We start from the raw sequence: 22,519 nt of genomic DNA on the forward strand, positions 1-22,519 counted from the left end.
ATACTTGAAAAATTGCAAATTGTTGAACAAATGAATAAAAGATGTGATCAATAGTTGATAATATTAAAGCTACAGAAAACATTTCATGAAAATCTTGCATATTAATTACTTAATTATTTATATTATTGTTGCAAATTCTTATTCCTATCTTGGCTTTTAGTTCATGAATTACATACACATTTTTTTTACATGCAATTCACTTAACAGGGTGCACCACGTGAAGGTAAGCCTTTGCACCCCACCTAAAAAGAAAAGGGAGGATAAAATGTTCTTAATGTTGATACTTTTAATAAAATATGATATAAATTAAAGAAAAAAAATATGATATAAATTAAAGAAAAAAAATAAGTTGTCCTGATCTTTACGTTGTCTTCAGCCTTTAAGGATTGTAATTAATAGAGCAATTTTGTACATCACCTAAAAACAAAACGTTAAGATGTATTTAAAAAAATGGTCAAAAAAAATTAAGGTTAAATATTTACTTATTTATATGTGCGAGATTTTCATTTGGGAGGTTATCATAAAACCATTACGATGGCGTATTTACAGAGTCTGTCATTTAGAATTTAAGTTAAGGCTATTATGAACATGCACGAAATGAAAAGTTGCATTAGCAATGCCAAAAAATTAAATATTACGTTATTGAAAGAATGCAGGTAATGAGTAATTAAAAATATAAAGATTGAAATAACTTTCGCAATTTAGCCTAAAATCTGGAAATTGCTGAATTTTGTTTCTCTAAAGATTCTACGTTTAAATAAGTACTTCTAGTTCATTTAATGAGACATCACCTTAACAGTTATACATACGCTATCAGTAAAAAAATGATAACCAACTGTAGGTATGTGACATTAGTGTCTTTAAATGAACTTTTTGATAATATTTAAAAGTAACAGAATCATAAGTACTCCTAGTTCATTTAATGAGACATCACCTTAACAGTTATACATACGCTATCAGTAAAAAAATGATAACCAACTGTAGGTATGTGACATTAGTGTCTTTAAATGAACTTTTTAACAATATTCAAAATTAACAGAATTATGTGAGAACTTGTGATTCTGGTAATTTTAAATATTATTTATGTGAGAACTTGACGGTAAACAATATTTTGAGAGTAACATTTCCCATTAAAAAACCCTTGCTTGGATGAGGGAACAATACTTACTCTAACATCATCAAATGCCCTTGCTCTAGAAAAAGCAACATACAACTGACCATGAGAAAAACATGGCCTGCGCAACAATATACCAACCTTTTCAAAGGTTTGACCTTGTGCCTTGTTTATTGTCATAGCATAAGAAAGCCTTAGTGGAAGCTGTCTGCGACGCAAAACAAAAGGCATACCTGTATCCGAAGGTGCAAGTTGCACCCTTGGAATAAGTACCCTATCTCCAATAGCATTGCCAGTGAGTACTTCAGCATCGACACAGTTGTTGTGAAGATATCTTACAATTAGGCGAGTGCCATTACATAAGCCTTTATTTATGTTTATGTTTCTTAATAACATAACAATGGCACCCGATTTTAATTTAAGACAATGAGGAGGCATACCTGAAGGTGTGATACTATTTAAAAATTCCACCGGATATTGATTCCGTTCCTCCTCATCATCACACACAACATCATCTGCACTAAAATAAATTTTTTCTTCACCCGGCAACAACTCCAACACCTGATCATTAATGATAAGTGAATCATCATTTGTAGGTGTTAGTATTACAGATGATGCCATATTTTCTGGGTGAAAATCCCTAAACAAAGTATTAACAATACATTGATTTTGTTGTAACACACAATTGGATGGCACTTCAATTGCACCTTGAAACGGTGGTTGTTCCCGAACTGGTAAAACACCTTTTCCAAGTTGCAGAAGCCATGCAGCAAATTCTTGTTCTCCTGGCCTCGTTCTCATGTTGTGAGTTAATTTAAATTTTGTAACCAAGTGCCATAGTGGAGAACTTTTTAGGCACATATCAACAATTTCAGTTGGTTTTCCTTTTCTGACAACAGGCAATAATTGTGAAAAATCACCACCTAAAAGAACAACTTTACCTCCAAATGGAAGTTCGCTATTGCAAATGTCTCGAAGAAGACGATCTATTGCATGGAAAGCATGCTTGGGAATCATGGAAGATTCATCAAGTAAAAAGAGATTTTTTTGCCGTAGCTCAGCAGCATAAGCAGACACCGGAGTTATGCTGCATGTACTGTTTTCCAAAATAGGAACTGGTAACCGAAATAACTTATGTATAGTGGTACCGTTTTTTAAAAGAGTTGCTGCTATACCAGTAAATGCAGCAGTTCCAACTTGAAAACCTCTACCTGAAATTTCGGAAATAAGGTAATTATAAGTAAAGGTTTTACCACTGCCACCAGCACCCTCTAAATAAAACAAACGGTTATTTTGGGCTGTATTGTTAGCAACATTTACAACCGCTTCTATAACTGCATCAGCCAGTGCTGTCTGTTCGTCAGTAAGTTGAGCCCTTAGTTGAGAAGCTCTTTCAGCCTCCAAAGCTACATCAATGTTTTCAGCTGGAGGTATTTCATCTAAACTTGGAAGATTAAAATCAGTAAGAGATTTACCAGATTGTCTAAGTACAGAATGAATATCTTGAAGCACCCTGTACTCAGCTTGATCCTCGTTCATTTGGCGAAGATAATCCTCACACATAGAACCCTTGTACCTTGTCCACAAAGTAAAAGGATCAGAAGGTTCACAGTGGATAAGTATTATTGCAAACAATTGTCTTAATTGCCGAGGCATCTGAAAGTTGACAGCCTCCTCCAAAGTATTGTTCCATTCGGTATCATCTTGCAGTAGTCCACGCAATAAACAGGTTTCACGAAATGTCTCAGCGACATTACCATCCACAGTTCTTAAATCTTCATAAGATGTTGCACCACACGTATGTAATAATAGCATACGTAAATAAAAAAGCTCACCTGCGCGAGGACTCACACTATACATTCTAGAGACAATTTTAAGGTTAAAGTTTCGCCTTGGTGTCCAAACTTTCCTGTCGTTATTGAAAACGAAATGAAGAGGAATGTCTGGATACAAATATTGGCGAGCATTGTGATTCTCTCCATTTAGCACAAACCAAGCTGTTAATTTAGTGGCTTGATTTGCAGCTCTGTTCACAGCTTCTTCAACCTGGTCTGGCTGAAAATAAACAATATGATTATTAGGCAAGTGCACTGGCAGTCTATGGACAACATGAGATTGCTGATGCATTTTAAATTCAAAAAGGCGCCATATTGCTTCTGGCGCACTGACATACCTAGCGTCTAAAAACGTCTGTACCTCATCGTGATCAATACGTTCATTGATCTCAATGTTGGCACAATCATGACCCTTATAAATATATTTATAAAGGTATTTAACAGATTTAACAGACATGCAAGCCTCTAAGTTTATATGTGCATTGTATTTCTTGGAGAGCCATGGATTGTAGGGAACAACCCATCGATTATCTACATCAACATTATTGACATTGATATGTATTCCATTATTACGACGTCTATACAATGGATATCCATCAACGTCTGCAATGGTAGACCCTAAAAATTTTTTCGGAAATTTTTTTGTGCAAACACCATCCTCCATACACCTAGAATTAGGATTCAGATAGCCACATGGTCCATGAATCATACACGACCGAATAATTTCAAACAGCTCAGGTTGTTCTTGTTGATTAGGAATTTCGGCTGAAATAACACTGTCTATGTCATCTGCATCCCGAAGTTTATCATTGGGATCTAAATGAAGTAACAAATGACAATGAGGTAAACCCCTCTTTTGAAATTCTATAACATAAACATGTGATACAGTTTTACCTAAAACACCCCTTTCAGTAACATCTTTTAGGAGTTCATTTAGTTTCAATTTAAAAACTCGAGAAACTAAATCAGGCCTATCATGTGCACGTTGGCCTGCAAACAAATTTTCTGTAATCTCACGCCATTTTGGATTGCATGTAAAAGTCAGAAAAAAATCTGGTTTTCCAAATTTACCAATGACAGCCATAGCATCTTGATAGTTTTGAGCCATGGCACGTGGACTTCCTTGAAAACTTGAAGGAAGGACAACAATACGTCCTGGTTGAAGGTCTCGCTCTTCAGCTCGTGCATTCAAGTGGTCAGCTAAACCTTCATAACTGTCAACACGCAGGTTTGTTTGATTCGCACGAATGTAATTTAAGTTGTTACCCTCAACTTTAACATAAGAATCCACACAATACTGTTGAAATAATTTCTTACCATAATGAATCGGGCTAAAATTTTCCCGAACAGCTACACGGTAAGTATAATACTGCAACATTGTAGTAGTATTTCGAGTACGGGTTGCACGTTCGGCAACATGGGGTATCCCATAATACCAACCTGGTTCACCCCTTGGAAAAAATAGAGGATAAACCATCGGCTCTAAATTTGCAGATAACGTAGAAATATTTCGCAAATTGCCTCCACGTGGGTAGGTAACAATATCCCTGTTTCCAGGAGGAGCTCCATCTTGGCCAACAAAAACTGCAGCTACTTCGTCATGATGTGGCAAGTTATATCGCCTTCGATCACTGCCAACTCTCATGTACATGCGTACTTCTGATGGGACACGGTTTTCAGCTGCTGCCTGAGCTATTTCATCAGCTTCAACTTCAGCCATGTACCTGTATGCAGCAGCAAAAGGACTAACTCTGTTCATTATATCCTGAACAGTTTGCATCACGTCTTCTCTACAGCCATTATTTTCAGGACGTGCCATTCTCTCATTGAGTGCTCTACCTGCTTCATAAATATAAAGTTGGTTAAAAACAGGAGTTTGTCCCTCAGGAGGGTGAAGATCCCCAACACGATGCCATATTTGACCACAGATACGAAAGCATGGTGGCCCACGGCCAGGGGGAGGTCGAAGATTTGCTCCAAAGGAAGCAAACGAAACTGCACTATTATACTTACGTATATTCATTTGAAAGTTCCGTGCCTGAGCAGTATCATTATTTGTTAACAATTGCCTTAGCTGTTCAGGGTATGGTGACAAATTATCAAGTGCAACTTTACCATTATGGCAGCATTTGAAACACTCTTCATTTTCAAACTTTATAGCTTGACAATACTCACAATTTTTGTCCATAACACCTAAATAATAAACATTAGGCAATACATGTTGACGTGCAACATTATAGTATGGGGCATTTCTGCGAGCACGAACAGCAACGTTTCGTTGTGCATTTGCTCGTCTTCTATTTGCAACCTGCGAAACATTTTGCCTTTGTCGAGCAATAGTTTGCCTTGTAGCATCCCGAGCACGTCTATTGGTAGCCTGATCATTATGTGCTTGACGTGCGATAGTATGTCTTTCAGCATCACGTGCACGTCTATTGGCAGTCTGCTCATTACATTCAGCACTACGACTTGCTGCTTGCCTAACTGAATCACTCTGATTCCTATTGTTAACTTGATTAACTGTTTCGGAATGGCGTAAAGACGCAACATATTGTGCATGTCTACGCCTAGCTAAAGACACATCATCAATAATTGATGTACGTGGTATGACATTTACCTGTGGCAGTTCAATATGTTGAGGAAGATCTGGTATCTGACCCATAATGAGACCTATTAACCTTTGATTATTTTCTGGGCGCTGAAACACAAACCTACCTGCATTATTGAAAAGCCTAAAACCACGTACACAGTTGTTACTGTTATTACTCTCTGGGTTAGACATGACAGAAGAATACACAACTTTAATTAGCTAGGTAATAGGAACCAAACTCTAAAAAAAAAAATATATATATATATATATAAATAAGAATTGAGATAGCTACATAAAGTCACTTTAACTTTCCTTACTAAACTAAACTTAGGTAGCTAGATAGCTAACTGCACATTTTAGAAACTTCTTTTACTCCTTGCAAAATGTCCCCTTTTACATTTAAATTAAAATATTTAGAAATTATCAATAAAAACAAAAACATTGAATTGCATGTGGCCCTTTTCTTGTAGCTAAAGTTTACAGAAAATTATACTGTAAATTATTTTGTCATTATAATTTGTATTCAAAAAAGAAGAGAAGTTTGATTACTAAGGTAGTTATTGATAGCTAAAAAAGAGGAATTACAACATAACTCATAGGTTAGTTAGAAGTGTTATAGCTAGGAAGGCCCTGCTAGGGGGATAGAGTCTTAAAGATGTGGATAGAGATAAGCTAAGACACCCAGTTAAATATAGTTAAACTGGGGAGGCTTAGGTAGGTATATAGCTATTTGTAGTAAAACACACACATAATATATATATATATATAAGGAGAAAAAATAGCAATATAAGTGAGTTCAACAAACCAAGCTTTCCGTTTGGCCAGCAGATTTGTTTGGTAGCCAGCTAACAGCTTTGTGTAGGATTTTGAATTTTAGGACAAACACATTAGTTACGCACCAAGGCATACATTAATTATGCAAAAAAAAGTAAACAAACATGGTAGTTTATTGTTATAAAAAACGCAGTAAAATAAAAAACTTGAGGTTTTCAAGTGTCTTTTTTATGGAAAATGCGAGTCTGCTTGACAACTTAAAGTGTGATATATAGGACAGTAAGATGTAGCTGGATGAATGAAAATAAAAATAGCTACCCTTTAAAAGCTTAACAAATAAATTTGAAATTTCTTACTTTTTTGTACTCTTTTCTTACTTTGTTGTAGCTCGGTCGTCGTCTTATTGTGAACCAAAAATAAACTCTGTTGTAAATCGTCGTGTTTTATTCTTGACAAAAAAAAATCTCTAGCTAGATATATCACGGTCGTTCAAAACCGCGATTTTAAGGAAATAAAGTGTGCGCATGCGCCAAAATTTTTTTTAAAAAAAGCGCCTACGGCATAAGATTATGACGTCATCGATATTGACCTCACTCTCTATTATCTTGTTTTAGTTGCCCAATAAAAGAAAATTTAACATTTTTTCCTTTTAAAACTAAAGAAGGATGACCATAGATTACTATTTCGCCTTTGGTTGCCACCGGGGCAGCCTAAACAGACGGCAAGGTCCAACAAAAGCCCAGATGGCTAGTTCACAATTTACCAGTACAGGAGCACTCTTGTACAACATTCTGACGCAAGGTTTTGCCTAAAAATTACTTTTCCTGTTTGCATGTATCCCTTATCGAGCGTTCCATCGTATTAGGTAGTAGCTGCCACTTTTTTTACTACTAAAATTTTGAGCTTTTCTACACCATACATTTCACTTTCGTTTTCACAAAAAAAATGGTTGACAACTATTAGAAATGTAAAATAGACGCTAATAAACAAAGAACAAACGATATTATACTTCTAAAATTAAATTTTAAAAGGAAAAAAATAATTCATCTGATCTGTAACCTTAGCTAGCTCTAAGGTTGGTAAATGTGAGAAAGCTAGCTTCACTCAGACTCAGTGGACCCCAATGGAAATAATCCACTAACAATAGGTTTTTGTGATTTTCTGGGCTAGAAACACTTTAAATATTTATCATTATTGTTGTTGTTGTTAGACTAGCAACTGATTGCAAATGAAAAAAAATTGTACAGTTATATATGTGTTAAACGAAAGCTAACAATTTACACATTTTTAGACATTTCAGCCTAGACCATTCCTTAATCGTGAGATTTTTCACCACGAAAGTCAATCTGAATTATATAAATATAGTTTACAAATTAGGCTATTACAAGTATTTTTTATTTCAATTCATAATCTGTATTTAACGAATACATTCTTATTTCAAACACATCCAACAAAAAGTGGTAATCGAGCAAATCGGCAAGCTCCTCTGTTTCATCATTGTTCCATCTTTTTTTTTAACCGCCTCTGTCAACAAATCTTCACATGCAAATCACGTTTGAATGACGCTTGAAATTGTGAATTGTTGGGTCAAAATTACTTCAATGAAATCGTGCCAACATGTTTTGTATCATAGAACAATTTGGCACTGGTGCCCTAAAATGTGAACAAACAGAAAGTACAATATAAGCTACCAGAATCACCCAAAACCACGAAGCGTGCGTGTGCAATGTGTGGCAATCGTTTTCAATCTTTTATAATTCAATAATTTAACGGACCAGCCGTCAACGTTCAATGGACCAAAGGCACAAACCTCGTACAGCCGACTTCCCGAAAAACAAAAAGTTTCTTTTTCAAATCCCCATTATAAAATGTATTTTTTTGTACGAAAAAGGTTCATAATTCCCATCTTCTTACTAAATGTCCTCCTTTTCGATTTCTTAATTTTGGCTTGGAAGGTCTTCTACCTAACAGGAGTCTTTCCCTTTAAAGTCTATGGAATACACGTTCGATATGGAGCCAATTATTAAGGCACTATATACACCAGCGTTTTTTCCTAGTTGTTTATATTTTTTTCAAATGACTGATTGGTTCGTGTTAATTCGGTCTGTTCCTAGGTCATTCTAACAGATTCCAGCTGGTTCTGGGTGATTGTGGATAGCTCCAGAGTTTACCACAACCGCAGGCTAGGTTATTTTTGGTTTGGAAAACAATGATTGAGCAGACGACAGGGCGCTACAAAAAGCTCTTATCTTTTAAAAAAACCTGAGGCTCTCATAAAAAAGCATGTAAAATGATAGCAAAGTGTGCATAAAAATGTACAGACATGTGAGTTAATGTTTAACATATTCCTGTGAAATCCCTGACTTTTTTCTGATGAAACTTTTTTTGGCGAGATAAACATAAATTTTTCATGATTTATCAGACACCACAAACTCGGCTAAGCCTCAATTATATAAGTCAAAATTTTTTTCCAGGGTACGAACAGATATGCTGTCCAAATAAATGCACAGGAGCATCTCTGGTTTAGTGTTACTTGTTGTTTTGTTAATTATATACATATTATAGAAAAATATTATCGATTTTTTTTTGTATGAGGTTTTTCATTAACAAACAAACCTTCGCTGCGAAAAATTATTTTTAGCAGAACTATTAATAAACCCCTAACTAACCCCTAACCCCTTTTGGGGAACTGTAAACAGTCAGGGTAAACACCTAATTAGACGACATGACCTAATTAGGCGAGTCATTTAGTTAGGCGACATGATGTAGTTTAGTTGGTAGAGCAGTTTTTTAAGATGTTAAAAAATAAGAACGACAAAATCTACGACATATCCAAATATATCTTTCAGCAAGCTTTCGCCAACGCCCAGGTTGGCATGTTCACACTGTTTCTAAATTTTATTTTACAAGTTAGAGATAAAATACTAAACAAGATATGATGTAGTTTAATTACGCTACCCGTAGTCTAACTAGGCGAACAAAAACTTTCTGTTGTAAATACGTCGAAATCATTGCGTTTCGCACTACAATTTTTATGTGAATCAAATATGTCCACTTTGCAGACAATTTTGACCAATTATCGTCTTATTTGCATCGCACATTGGCAACTTATGGCCCAAACCTTGTGTGGCAATATTTGTTGTTTTAAATAATGGATTTCAGCCATCGACGCCACAGGAAAAAGAATATGGCGGACGAAAACGTGGTATTGTTTGACTAAGATTTTAACGATGTTAAAACAGGATGTGAATAAAAAAGAAACGTTACAAAACAAATTGTTACCACATCCATCTTAAAAAAAATAACTTTTTTTTTGCGTTTTTTGTGAAAGAATATCTTCATTAAATTATTGCAGATTTTACTATCGTCACCTAAATAGGTGACAAGTAATATTTAATTTTAACATAATTCTCACTTGCGTGAGCATATCGAGGCACGAGTGACAATTTTGGAATCATGGTTGCGTAGACTATTCATTCTGAACAAAGTGTTTTTGCGATTTTTTCTTAGGAATGTGTGAGAAGCCATTAAATATTGTAATGTCTTAACTAGATTACAACATTTTTCACATCTAACACTGGTTTATTGCTTATATTTATCTTATTGAGTGCACAATTCTCATTTAAAATAATGATATTTACCGATTTATGAAGTCTTGTGAAAGGTCATTTCCAAGGACCAGTTTCTTTCAGAAAAAAAGTGGCAGCCACAAACCACTGGTTTTATTTGATAAAATAGGCTATCAGCTTTCAGGAAAAACATGTCTTAAAGCATGACTTTGCGTTGGAAGGCAAATATCTTCATTTTCCACCAACATATAAAATTTTATGATCAAAACATTGCTATTCTTTCTGTCTCCTCCAAACAAAAGTGAAAGTGATCGGGTAGTGGAATCCAGAGTTTTTGTATAGTCCAAGGCCTGCTCTACTAAAATAAAATCTTTTTAAGAGATTATCTCTACCGCAGAGGCTCGAAAAACGTTTGTTTTTAAGGGAAATTTAAAGCACGTGCGATGGTGGCCATTATGAATCGCTTGCGGCAAAAAATTTGATAACAAATAATGGCGCATGCGCACACTTTTTTTCCTGCCGTAAATGACCGTGATATATACTCCTTAGTCGTAATAAGTAGTAAAGAAATTAGGTGACTTACTAAATATGTATAATAATTTCTTTTTCACTGTACGTAAGCTAGCTTAATACTTCTTTTACGCTTAAACCAAAATTTGCAACTGAATGTTGTAAAAGCAACCTACTTCATTTCCCTTTCTAAATCTGAAAAAAAAATTTACTGGCTGGTTTGATCGTCAAGGGAAACTTGCATTTTTCGGCAAATGAAATTTATTTATTTTGATCACGTGATTTTGTTTAACAAATGAAATTGATTTATTTTGATCACATGATTTAAAATGTAAACAAACAAAACTCGCGGCTTTTCACGACAAAGAAGACATATTTTTTTCGGCAACATCAAAGATTTTTTTCGGCAACATCAAAGGAAAATGACGATATCAACTTTGCCTGTCACAGACAGACGGACACACTTAGCGTATTATTATTATCTGCTGCAGTTGCAGGTCTTGAATTTCCGATGGAATCGCCATTCCCCCCATTCATTATTCGCCCTTCTCTGCTTTCAGCTAGTACTATTATTGAAAATAACTATCTTGATATTATCTCAGCAACTCGTTGCGTTATCATAATTTTAAATTCACCAACAGCACTAAAATTCCGTTACGGAAAAGCGTCCGCCATCTTGGGAAGCTATTGCCCTTCATAACATTGGTAGATCCAATTTGCGTAATTGAGACAGAGAATATCATCAATAATACGCTAAGTGTGTCCGTCTGTCTGTGACAGGCAAAGTGGATGTGTTCATTTTCCTTTGATGTAGCCGAAATTTCCTTTCAAGTCTCCGAAAAAGTTATATCCATTTTGCTAGCAGGTTTACTTTGTTTACATCACGTGATCAAAATGGATCAACTTGATTTGCTGAAATAAATTTAACGGCTTTCTGTACAAAAATGGTGTCCCTCGACACCGAAAACAAAAAAAGAACGGTCCCTTCGTCTTGAAAAAAGTGCAAAAAGTAATTCAGAGAAAGAAAAGTCCAAGAAGTGAATTAAGAAGTGGTAGCTAGAGCTAGAAGTAAAGTAGTAAAGTTAGAATTCGAAAATAAAGGCTATAGTTTAAAGTGGATTTAAAATCAATAATAGTAAGAACTTTGATGTTTTTAGACGTTTAGTTTTTATGTCACTGAAGCAAGCAGACTCGCATTTTCCAAGAAAAGCCTCAAATTCTTGAAGTTTTATATTTTAGCGCTTTTTTAAAAACAAACCTAGCCACCATATTTGTTTATGTTTTTGTTGCATAATTAATGTATCCCCTGGTGCGTAACTAATGTGTTTGTCCTAAAATTCAAAATGCTACATAAAGCTGTTAGCTGACTAACAAACGGAAAACTTTGGTTTGTTGAACTTACTGCTCACTGTTATGTTATTATTTTTACATTACTATTATTTCTCTTTATATGTGTTTTACTAAGCATAAATAGCTAGCTTTAGTTTTAGCTAAGTGTTCCCAGGTTAAGTATATTTAACTGGGGGTCTTAGCTACTGTTAGCTAGCTAATGTTGGCCTCCAATGCCTGCTCCTCTCATCCCATGGCTAGCTCTAACCTATGACTTATATTGTTATTCCTTTTTTTTAATTATCTATAGCTACCTTAGTTTCCTTAACTTCTTTTCTTTTATGAGCACAATACGAGATCTTTAAAGACTTGAACTTTTGCAGATGTATTTTATATTTCTTTTCGCATTTCCTGTAAACTTTACAAAGGGACCACGTGCAATATGACAAGTGGAATTTTTTTTTCCAGAATTTAAAGCGTGCGTGTTTATTTTTTTTTATTGTTTTTTTTCTGACATCCTGTTTAACTTTCGTCAGCCTACATGCCAGGTTATTTTTACAGGGGGATGTAAACATTTGATTGGAAATTTACATGGGTTTTTGACTTTATTTTAATTTATGAGAGGATGGTCGTTCGGTTCGGGAAGGTTGTTCGTGTTTTTGTTTGTGTTGCAAACTGCTGTTTTTTTAAATTTTCTTTTTTTTGTGGGAAAAAGACCACATGCAAATATACTGAAAGCACAAATTTTGTAGAATTGGCCTCCACTGAAGGCTGTTGTGTAAGCTAATGGCTTCTTCATAGTTCGTGTTATAAACTTTTGTTGAGGAGAATTAAACTGCATGTGATGTCATTTTTGCTGGAAGAAAAGTCCATGGTTTCACGTTTTTGTTAAGATTTTTATAATTGTGGTAATATATAACTGTGTTTGGTGATGATGAAAAAACTTTTTTGTTTTTTATATTTTATGAAATGCCTGATTTTTCTATAATTTGATGTGTTTCATAACCTTTTTGTAGAAGATTTATGGACAATAGCAATATAGAACATGCTAAATGAACTGATTTTTGTTGATTTGGATGTGCTCCTCAAAAACCCATCTGTTTTATATTTTGTGTTAACTTTTGTGAGGACGGACCGTATATGCACTTTGTTTTCCAAAAATAATATCTTTGTTGATTCAAATTTACTCCTTATTTATTTTTGACATTCACGTTTAAAATGGTTGGTAAAGGTAACTACAGATCATCATACTAAGGAAAATTTTTTTGTGTTCTTAACCTGTTAAATTTTACAATTTGTGTATATATATTTTTGGGAACAGGATAGTATGTAATCGAATAAATGATTTTCCAGATATAAATTTGATGTTTTTTGACACTTCTGATTGAAATGTTAAAGGTTTTCAACGAAGTAAATATTTGAGATGTCTTATTTCTGACTTTATTACTGTGTTATTGTAAGTGTTGTACTTGATTCTATACATTATTTTGATTAGTGTTTCAAGCTCTACACATCATCTTTGTTGATTCAAGTTTATTCTTTGCTCATTGATTTTTTGACATTTATGTTTAAAATTGTTGGTAAAGGGCAGTACGGAACTAAAAGAGAAAATATTTGTGTTCTTAACTGGTTGATTTTTACATTTTGTGTAAATTTTTGTGGGAGAGGATGGTATGCAACTGAAATGACTGATTTTTCTAGATTTAAATTTGATGTTTTCCAAACTATGGCTTTTTCATATTTTTGTATAAGCGTAAGGGAAAAACAATATTTAAACTGTGTAAAAAACTTATTTTTGTTGATTTGTGCTAACTCTTGGAGGCCTCCTTTTTGACACTTCAGAATAAAATACTGAGGGTTTTCAACATAATCACTTATAAGATGTATATACATATTTGAGATGCGTTATTTCTGACATTGTTATTATCTGTGTTGTGACTGTTGGTGTTGTAACTGTCGGTCTTCTTACTGTCGGTTTTGTGAGTTTAGTGTTGTGAGTGTCGATGTTTGAGTGTCGTTGTTGTAACTTTTTATCAACTAGATTTTACACCTTGCAAGCTGTTCTTTTTTATTTTGTGTAAGATTTGTGTGGAGGATTTAATGCGATTTGATATTTGACATTTTGTGTAAGATTTTAAGAACATTTTTTTGAATATGCACTGCTGACGTCAGAAAAACATCTAAAAGAACCTATTTTCCCATTTCCTTCAGGAAAAATTTTTTGTATTCTTAACCTGTTCTTAACCTGTTCATTTTTACAATTTGTGTATATTTTTTGGGAACAGGATAGTATGTAATCGAAGAAATGATTTTCCAGATATAAATTTTATGTTTTTTGACACTTTGATTGAATTATTAAAGGTTTTTCACAAAGTAGAGATGTGTTATTTCTGACTTTATTATTTGTTGGTGTTGTACATGATTCTATACATTATTTTGATTATTATTTCAAGCTCTATACATAATGATCTTTGTTGATTCAAGTTTATTCTTTGCTCATTGATTTTTTGACATTTAGGTTTAAAATTGCTGGTAAAGGGCAGTACGTTTTAACTTTTTTGAGGGAGTACAACACCGAAAAAACTTGTGTTTTTTTTTATATTTTGTATAAATTCTTACCGGGCAGGACAACATACCGAAATGACTGATCCCTCTCTATTTATAAATTTGATGCAATCCAAATCGCAGTTTTTTGAAATTTTGAGTAATATTTAATGAGTACAAGATACAAATACTGATTTTTGTTGAATCAGAAGTATTTCCTAGAACCACTCTTTTTTTACACTTTTGTGGAGAAAAAGTGTATGCAATATCATCAGAATAACTGATTTTGTTGCAAACTGTTTTTCTTTTTCACATTTTGGATTGAAATATTGTTATAAAGGGCATATATCAATAGACATATATATACCAAAATAATTAAATTCTGCAAACTTTGATTTTGTCGTTCACCTCTCATCTTTTATATTTTGATTAAACTTTTGAGGAAAATCATAGGAATTATTTAGAATATGTATTTTGTGTTGGAAATTTAGTGCAAAAATTGACGTAAAATGAACTGTTAAATTGATTGTTGTTGTTTTAACATGAATTATGACTCAAACTTTGTTTTTGCATTTCTAATTTGACTAATTAGCCTAAAAATTTGCCAATTGGTTTTACACTCTGTTCTTTTTTATATATATTTTATGTGAACATAGAAGTACACAAGTAAAGTTAGAAGCCACAAGAAGTTAATTCGAAAGTGAAGAGTGGAGCTAGAAGTAGTAAAGAAAAGTTAGAAGTAGAAAATGAAAGCTTGGGTTTAAAGTAGATTTGGATTCACAAATAGTAAGAACTTTTTAGATATTTTTAGACGTTATGTTTTTATGTCGCTAGAGTTACGTGTCAGGCAGACTCGCATTTGCCAGGAAAAAGTCACTTAAGAGCTTCAAATTCTTTATATTTTACCGCGTTTTTTTTTACACTTTTTTGCATAATTAATGTTATCAAACAAATGTGCTAGCGAAACTTTTGGTTTGTTGAACTTACTGCAAATGTCATAATTTTTATATTGCTATTGTTTCTCTTTATATGTGTTTTACTAAGCATAAATAGCTAGCTGGCGTCTTCCCAGTTTAACTATATATAACTGGGTATCTGTCTTATCTAATGTTACCTTCAAGCTCCATATCTAAACCTAGCTAGCTAACTGATGATTAATGTTGTTATTCCTCTTTTAGCTATTTATATCCACCTTAGTAGTCAAACTTAGGGATCTTATTTGAGCACGAATTATGATGTAACAAGCCACAAAATCTTTTAAAGACTTATTGAACTTTTGGGTAGTGTGAGGAAAAATTTTACTTTAAGAGGAATGATTTTGTAAAACTAAAGTGTGTGCGTTAATTGGAGTAAGTTTTATTGTTTTGTTGTTGACATCCTGTTAAACTTCTGTAAGCTCGCATGTAAATTACAAGGTTATATATTTTTACAAGGGTAGTGGTTGATATTTTTACAAAGTTTGTTGACATTTTTTGGGAAATTTACCTGGGTTTTTTACATTTTTGGTTAAAATTTTTCAGCAGAGAATAGTATGGTTGCCGATTATATTGTTTGTGTTACAAACTGCTGTTTTTTAAATGTTGTGTAAACTTTTGTGGAAAAAGACCACATGCAAAATACTGAAAGAACAAATTTTTGTACAATTAGACTGTGAGCTGAAGTTGGATTTTTTTTATATTTTGTTTTATAAACTTTTTTTAAGCTTTAAACTAACTGTAAGTAATGTAATTACGGGAATAAATATTTGGTGATGATAAAAAATTACTGAATGTTCAGAATGAAACTGTTTAACATTTGTGAGGGAGGACCATATGCAAGTATATATACTAAAAACTCGCATTTGCCAGGAAAAAGTCACTTAAGAGCTTCAAATTCTTTATATTTTACCGCGTTTTTTTTTACACTTTTTTGCATAATTAATGTTATCAAACAAATGTGCTAGCGAAACTTTTGGTTTGTTGAACTTACTGCAAATGTCATAATTTTTATATTGCTATTGTTTCTCTTTATATGTGTTTTACTAAGCATAAATAGCTAGCTGGCGTCTTCCCAGTTTAACTATATATAACTGGGTATCTGTCTTATCTAATGTTACCTTCAAGCTCCATATCTAAACCTAGCTAGCTAACTGATGATTAATGTTGTTATTCCTCTTTTAGCTATTTATATCCACCTTAGTAGTCAAACTTAGGGATCTTATTTGAGCACGAATTATGATGTAACAAGCCACAAAATCTTTCAAAGACTTATTGAACTTTTAGGGTAGTGTGAGGAAAAATTTTTTTTTAAGAGGAATGATTTTGTAAAACTAAAGTGTGTGCGTTAATTGGAGTAAGTTTTATTGTTTTGTTGTTGACATCCTGTTAAACTTCTGTAAGCTCGCATGTAAATTACAAGGTTATATATTTTTACAAGGGTAGTGGTTGATATTTTTACAAAGTTTGTTGACATTTTTTGGGAAATTTACCTGGGTTTTTTACATTTTTGGTTAAAATTTTTCAGCAGAGAATAGTATGGTTGCCGATTATATTGTTTGTGTTACAAACTGCTGTTTTTTAAATGTTGTGTAAACTTTTGTGGAAAAAGACCACATGCAAAATACTGAAAGAACAAATTTTTGTACAATTAGACTGTGAGCTGAAGTTGGATTTTTTTTATATTTTGTTTTATAAACTTTTTTTAAGCTTTAAACTAACTGTAAGTAATGTAATTACGGGAATAAATATTTGGTGATGATAAAAAATTACTGAATGTTCAGAATGAAACTGTTTAACATTTGTGAGGGAGGACCATATGCAAGTATATATACTAAAAATAATAATTTGATATTTTACACTTTCCAAGTTGTATTTTTGTATGCACTTAAATGACTGCTTTTTCTGAGTTGAATTTGATGGGTTTCATATCAATTTTGTGGAAGATTTTATGGGTGAAAACAATATAAAACATGCCAATTGAACTGATTTTTGTTCATATTTTGATTTGCTCCTCATAAACCTTTGTGTTCTACATTTATTGTAAACTTTTGTGAGGAAGGACCATATATATATATACAATGTTTTCGAAATAATGATTTTTGTTGATTTGAAATTTACTCCTTGCTCATTGCTTTTTCGACATTTCAGTTTAAAATGTTTGGTAAAGTCAGTACGGATCATGAGACAAAAAAATTGTTTTGCCAACCGGTTAATTTTTACATTTTGTGCATATTTTTGCGGGAGAGGATGGTATGCAACCGAATAAATGATTTTTCAAAGTTTAACTTTTTGTTTTTTGGTGTTTTGGGTTTGTTTAAGTTTGGCTTTTTTATGTTGTTCAGGTTGTATTGTTGTATATATAAGCATTTAGGGAAAAGACAATGTTTTAAATGCATAAAGAACTTATTTCATAGATCTGTGCTTACTGTTGCAAGCCTTTCTTTTCAACATTTCAGATTAAAATATTGAAGGTTTTCAACATAATCACATAATAAGATGTATACATATTTGAGATGTGTTATTTCTGACATTATTATTATTGTTGTCGTAACTGTCTGGGTTGTGACTGTCAATGTTGTAACTTTCTACTAACTAGATTTTACACCTTCCACGTCGTTGTTTTTCATATTTTGTCTGATGTTTTGTTGGGAGGATTTCATGCGATTTGACATTTGATATTTTGTGTTAGATTTTAAGAACTTTTTTGTTAAATTATGACTTATATACTTTCTTTTTATGCATTTTCAGATTATTTTTTTTAGTAAAAGGCATATTCAATATACTGAAATATTTGCTGATGTCATCAAAATTCAAATGACAGAACTTTTCAATTGTTTTTCTGCTTAAGTGGATTTTTCCACGGGCCTAATCTACTAGTCGATTAGGCCCGTGGAAAAATCCACTTAGGCAGAAAAACAATTGAAAAGTTCTGTCATTTGAATTTTGATGACATCAGCAAATATTTCAGTATATTGAATATGCCTTTTACTAAAAAAAATAATCTGAAAATGCATAAAAAGAAAGTATATAAGTCATAATTTAACAAAAAAGTTCTTAAAATCTAACACAATATCAAATGTCAAATCGCATGAAATCCTCCCAACAAAAATTCAGACAAAATATGAAAAACAACGGCGTGCAAGGTGTAAAATCTAGTTAGTAGAAAGTTACAACATTGACAGTCACAACCCAGACAGTTACGACAACAATAATAATAATGTCAGAAATAACACATATCTCAAATATGTATACATCTTATTATGTGATTATGTTGAAAACCTTCAATATTTTAATCTGAAGTGTCGAAAAGAAAGGCTTGCAACAGTAGGCACAGATCTATGAAATAAGTTCTTTTTAAACATTAGTTCATTTTAAACATTGTCTTTTCCCTAAATGCTTATACAACAATACAACCTGAACAATATCAAAAAGCCAAACTTAAACAAACACAAAACACCTAAAAACAAAAAGTTAAACTTTGAAAAATCATTTATTCGGTTGCATACCATCCTCTCCCGCAAAAATATGCACAAAATGTAAAAATTAACCGGTTAACAAAACAATTTTTTGTCTAATAATCCGTACTGACTTTACCAAACATTTTAACCTGAAATGTCGAAAAAGCAATGAGCAAGGAGTAAATTTCAAATCAACAAAAATCATTATTTTGAAAACATTGTATATATATATGGTCCTTCCTCACAAAAGTTTACAATAAATGTAGAACACAAAGGTTTATGAGGAGCAAATCAAAATATGAACAAAAATCAGTTCAATTGGCATGTTCTATATTGTCTTAAGCCATAAAATCTTCCACAAAATTGATATGAAACCCATCAAATTCAACTCAGAAAAAGCAGTCATTTAAGTGCATACAAAAATACAACTTGTAGAATATCAAATTATTATTTTTAGTATATATAATTGCATATGGTCCTCCCTCACAACAGTTAAATTTTTGCACTAAATTTGCAACACAAAATACAAATTCTAAATAATTCCTATGGTTTTCCTCAAAAGTTTAATCAAAATATAAAAGATGAGAGGTGAACGACAAAATCAAAGTTTGCAGAATTTAATTATTTTGGTATTTATATGTCTATTGATATATGCCCTTTATAACAATATTTCAATCCAAAATGTGAAAAAGAAAAACAGTTTGCAACAAAATCAGTTATTCTGATGATATTGCATACACTTTTTCTCCACAAAAGTGTAAAAAAAGAATGGTTGTAGGAAATACTTCTGATTCAACAAAAATCAGTATTTGCATCTTGTACTCATTAAATATTACCCAAAATTTCAAAAAACTGTAATTTGGAACGCATCAAATTTATAAATAGAGAGGGATCAGTCATTTCGGTATGTTGTACAGAGTCCTGCCCGATAAGAATTTATACAATATATAAAAAAAAACACAAGTTTTTTCGGTGTTGTACTCCCTCAAAAAAGTTGAAACTTTTCTTAATTGAGACACAATGCCATAAACAAAAACATTTTAGTATATCTAGTCTCTTATAATAATACGGAGAGTGTGTCCGTCTAGTCGATAAGGCCCGTGGAGAAATCCACTTAGGCAGAAGGAAATGGGAAAATAGGTTCTTTTAGATGTTTTTCTGACGTCAGCAGTGTATATACAAAAAAATGTTCTTAAAATCTTACACAAAATGTCAAATATCAAATCACATTAAATCCTCCACACAAATCTTACACAAAATAAAAAAGAACAACTTGCAAGGTGTAAAATCTAGTTGATAAAAAGTTACAACAACGACACTCACAACATCGACACTCACAACACTAAACTCACAAAACCGACAGTAAGAAGACCGACAGTTACAACACCAACAGTCACAACACGGATAATAGCAATTTCAAAAATAACGCATCTCAAATATTTACATCTTATAAGTGATTATGTTGAAAACCCTCAAAGTGTCAAAAAGGAGGCCTCCAAGAGTTAGCAAAAATAAGTTTTTTACACATTTTAAATATTGTTTTTCCCTTACGCTTATACAAAAATATGAAAAAGCCGTAGTTTGGAAAACATAAAATTTAAATCTAGAAAAGTCAGTCATTTTAGTTGCATTACCATCCTCTCCCACAAAAATTTACACAAAATGTAAAAATCAACCAGTTAAGAACACAAAAATTTTCTCTTTTAGTTCCGCACTGCCCTTTACCAACAATTTTAAACATAAATGTCAAAAAATCAATGAGCAAAGAATAAACTTGAATCAACAAAGATTATGTGTAGAGCTTGAAACACTAATCAAAATAATGTTAGAATCAAGTACAACACTAACAATAATAATAAAGTCAGAAATAACACATCTCAAATATTTACTTCGTTGAAAACCTTTAATATTTCAATCAGAAGTGTCAAAAAACATCAAATTTATATCTGGAAAACATTTATTCAATTACATACTATCCTGTTTCCCAAAACTATACACAAATTGTAAAAATTAACAGGTTAAGAACACAAAAAAATTTTCCTTTGTATGATGATCTGTAGTTACCTTTACCAACCATTTTAAACGTGAATGTCAAAAATAAATAAGGAGTAAATTTGAATCAACAAAGATATTACTTTTGGAAAACAGAGTGTATATATGGTCCGTCTTCACACAACTTAACACAAAATGTAAAACAGATTGGTTTTTGAGGAGCACATCCAAATCAACAAAAATCAGTTCATTTAGCATGTTCTATATTGCTATTGCCCATAAATCTTCCACAAAAAGGTTATGAAACACATCAAATTATAGAAAAATCAGGCATTTCATAAAATATAAAAAACAAAAAAGTTTTTTCATCATCACCAAACACAGTTATATATTACCACAATTATAAAATTCTTAACAAAAACGTGAAACCATGGAATTTTCTTCCAGCAAAAATGACATCACATACAGTTTAGTTCTCCACAACAAAAGTTTATAATACGAACTATGAAAAAGCCATTAGCTTACACAACAGCCTTTAGTGGAGGCCAATTCTACAAAATTTGTGCTTTCAGTATATTGCATGTGGTCTTTTCCCCACAAAAGTTTACAGAAAATTTTAAAAAACAGCAGTTTGCAACACAAACAAAAACACGAACAACCTTCCCGAACCGAACGACCATACTCTCATAAATTAAAATAAAGTCAAAAACCCATGTAAATTTCCAATCCAATGTCTAGCTACACCCCCTGTAAAAATAACCTGGCATTTTACATGTAGGCTGACGAAAGTTAAACAGGATGTCAAAAACAAAACAATAAAAAATAACTTAACACACACGCTTTAAATTCTGGAAAAAAAAATATTCCACTTGTCATATTGCACGTGGTCCCTTTGTAAAGTTTACAGGAAATGCGAAAAGAAATATAAAATACATCTGCAAAAGTTCAAGTCTTTAAAGATTTTGTAGGTAGGTAGCAGCTAGCTAGCTTGTTACATCATAATTCGTGCTCATAAAAGAAAAGAAGTTTGGAAACTAAGGTAGCTAGCTATAGATAATTAAAAAAGAGGAATAACAATAAAAGTCATAGGTTAGAGCTAGCCCATGGAGGACAACATTAGCTAGCTAACAGTAGCTAAGACCCCCAGTTAAATATACTTAACTGGGAACACTTAGCTAAAACTAAAGCTAAGTGTAAAACACATATAAAGAGAAACAATAGTAATGTAAAAATAATAACATTACAGTGATCAGTAAGTTCAACAAACCAAAGTTTTCCGTTTGTTAGTCAGCTAACAGCTTTATGTAGCATTTTGAATTTTAGGACAAACACATTAGTTACGCACCAGGGGATACATTAATTATGCAACAAAAACATAAACAAATATGGTGGCTAGGTTTGTTTTTAAAAAAGCGCTAAAATATGAAACTTCAAGAATTTGAGGCTTTTTTTGGAAAATGCGAGTCTGCTTGCTCCAGTGACATAAAAACTAAACGTCTAAAAACATCAAAGTTCTTACTATTTGTGATTTCAAATCCACTTTAACCTCTAGCTTCTATTTTCTTCGTCTAACTTTACTACTTTACTTCTAGCTCTAGCTACCACTTCTCACTTCATTTCTTGGACTTTTCTTTCTCTGAATTACTTTTTGCAATTTTTCAAGACGAAGGGGCTGTTTTCTTGTTGTTGCTTTTGTGTCGAGGGTTACCATTTTTCGGGAGTTAGCCGTTAAAATTTTTTCAGCAAATCAAGTTGCTTCATTTAGATCACGTGATGTAAACAAAGTAAACCCGCTGGCAAACTGGATATAACTTTTTCGGAGACTTC

At 32.6% G+C, this 22,519-nt stretch overlaps 1 protein-coding gene across 1 annotated transcript; it reads right to left on the minus strand.

Moving 5' to 3' along the window:
• Window positions 1-88: 88 nt before the first annotated feature.
• LOC130645402 (uncharacterized) lies at window positions 89-21,839 on the minus strand. Its single transcript, XM_057451387.1, has 3 exons — window positions 21,002-21,839; window positions 9,955-12,694; window positions 89-7,966 (listed from the first exon to the last, which is right to left on the minus strand). The coding sequence occupies exon 3, from the start codon at window positions 5,729-5,731 to the stop codon at window positions 1,082-1,084; it is 4,650 nt and encodes a 1,549-aa protein (XP_057307370.1). The 5' UTR covers window positions 5,732-7,966; window positions 9,955-12,694; window positions 21,002-21,839; the 3' UTR covers window positions 89-1,081.
• Window positions 21,840-22,519: the final 680 nt, after the last annotated feature.

The sequence above is a fragment of the Hydractinia symbiolongicarpus genome, chromosome 5 (assembly GCF_029227915.1).
Source record: "Hydractinia symbiolongicarpus strain clone_291-10 chromosome 5, HSymV2.1, whole genome shotgun sequence".
Classification (NCBI taxonomy): Eukaryota; Metazoa; Cnidaria; class Hydrozoa; order Anthoathecata; family Hydractiniidae; genus Hydractinia; species Hydractinia symbiolongicarpus.

Coding starts and splice junctions, on each gene's coding strand:
- LOC130645402 (XM_057451387.1), bottom strand. CDS start 5,731: ATGTCTAACCCAGAGAGTAATAACAGTAACAACTGTGTACGTGGTTTT.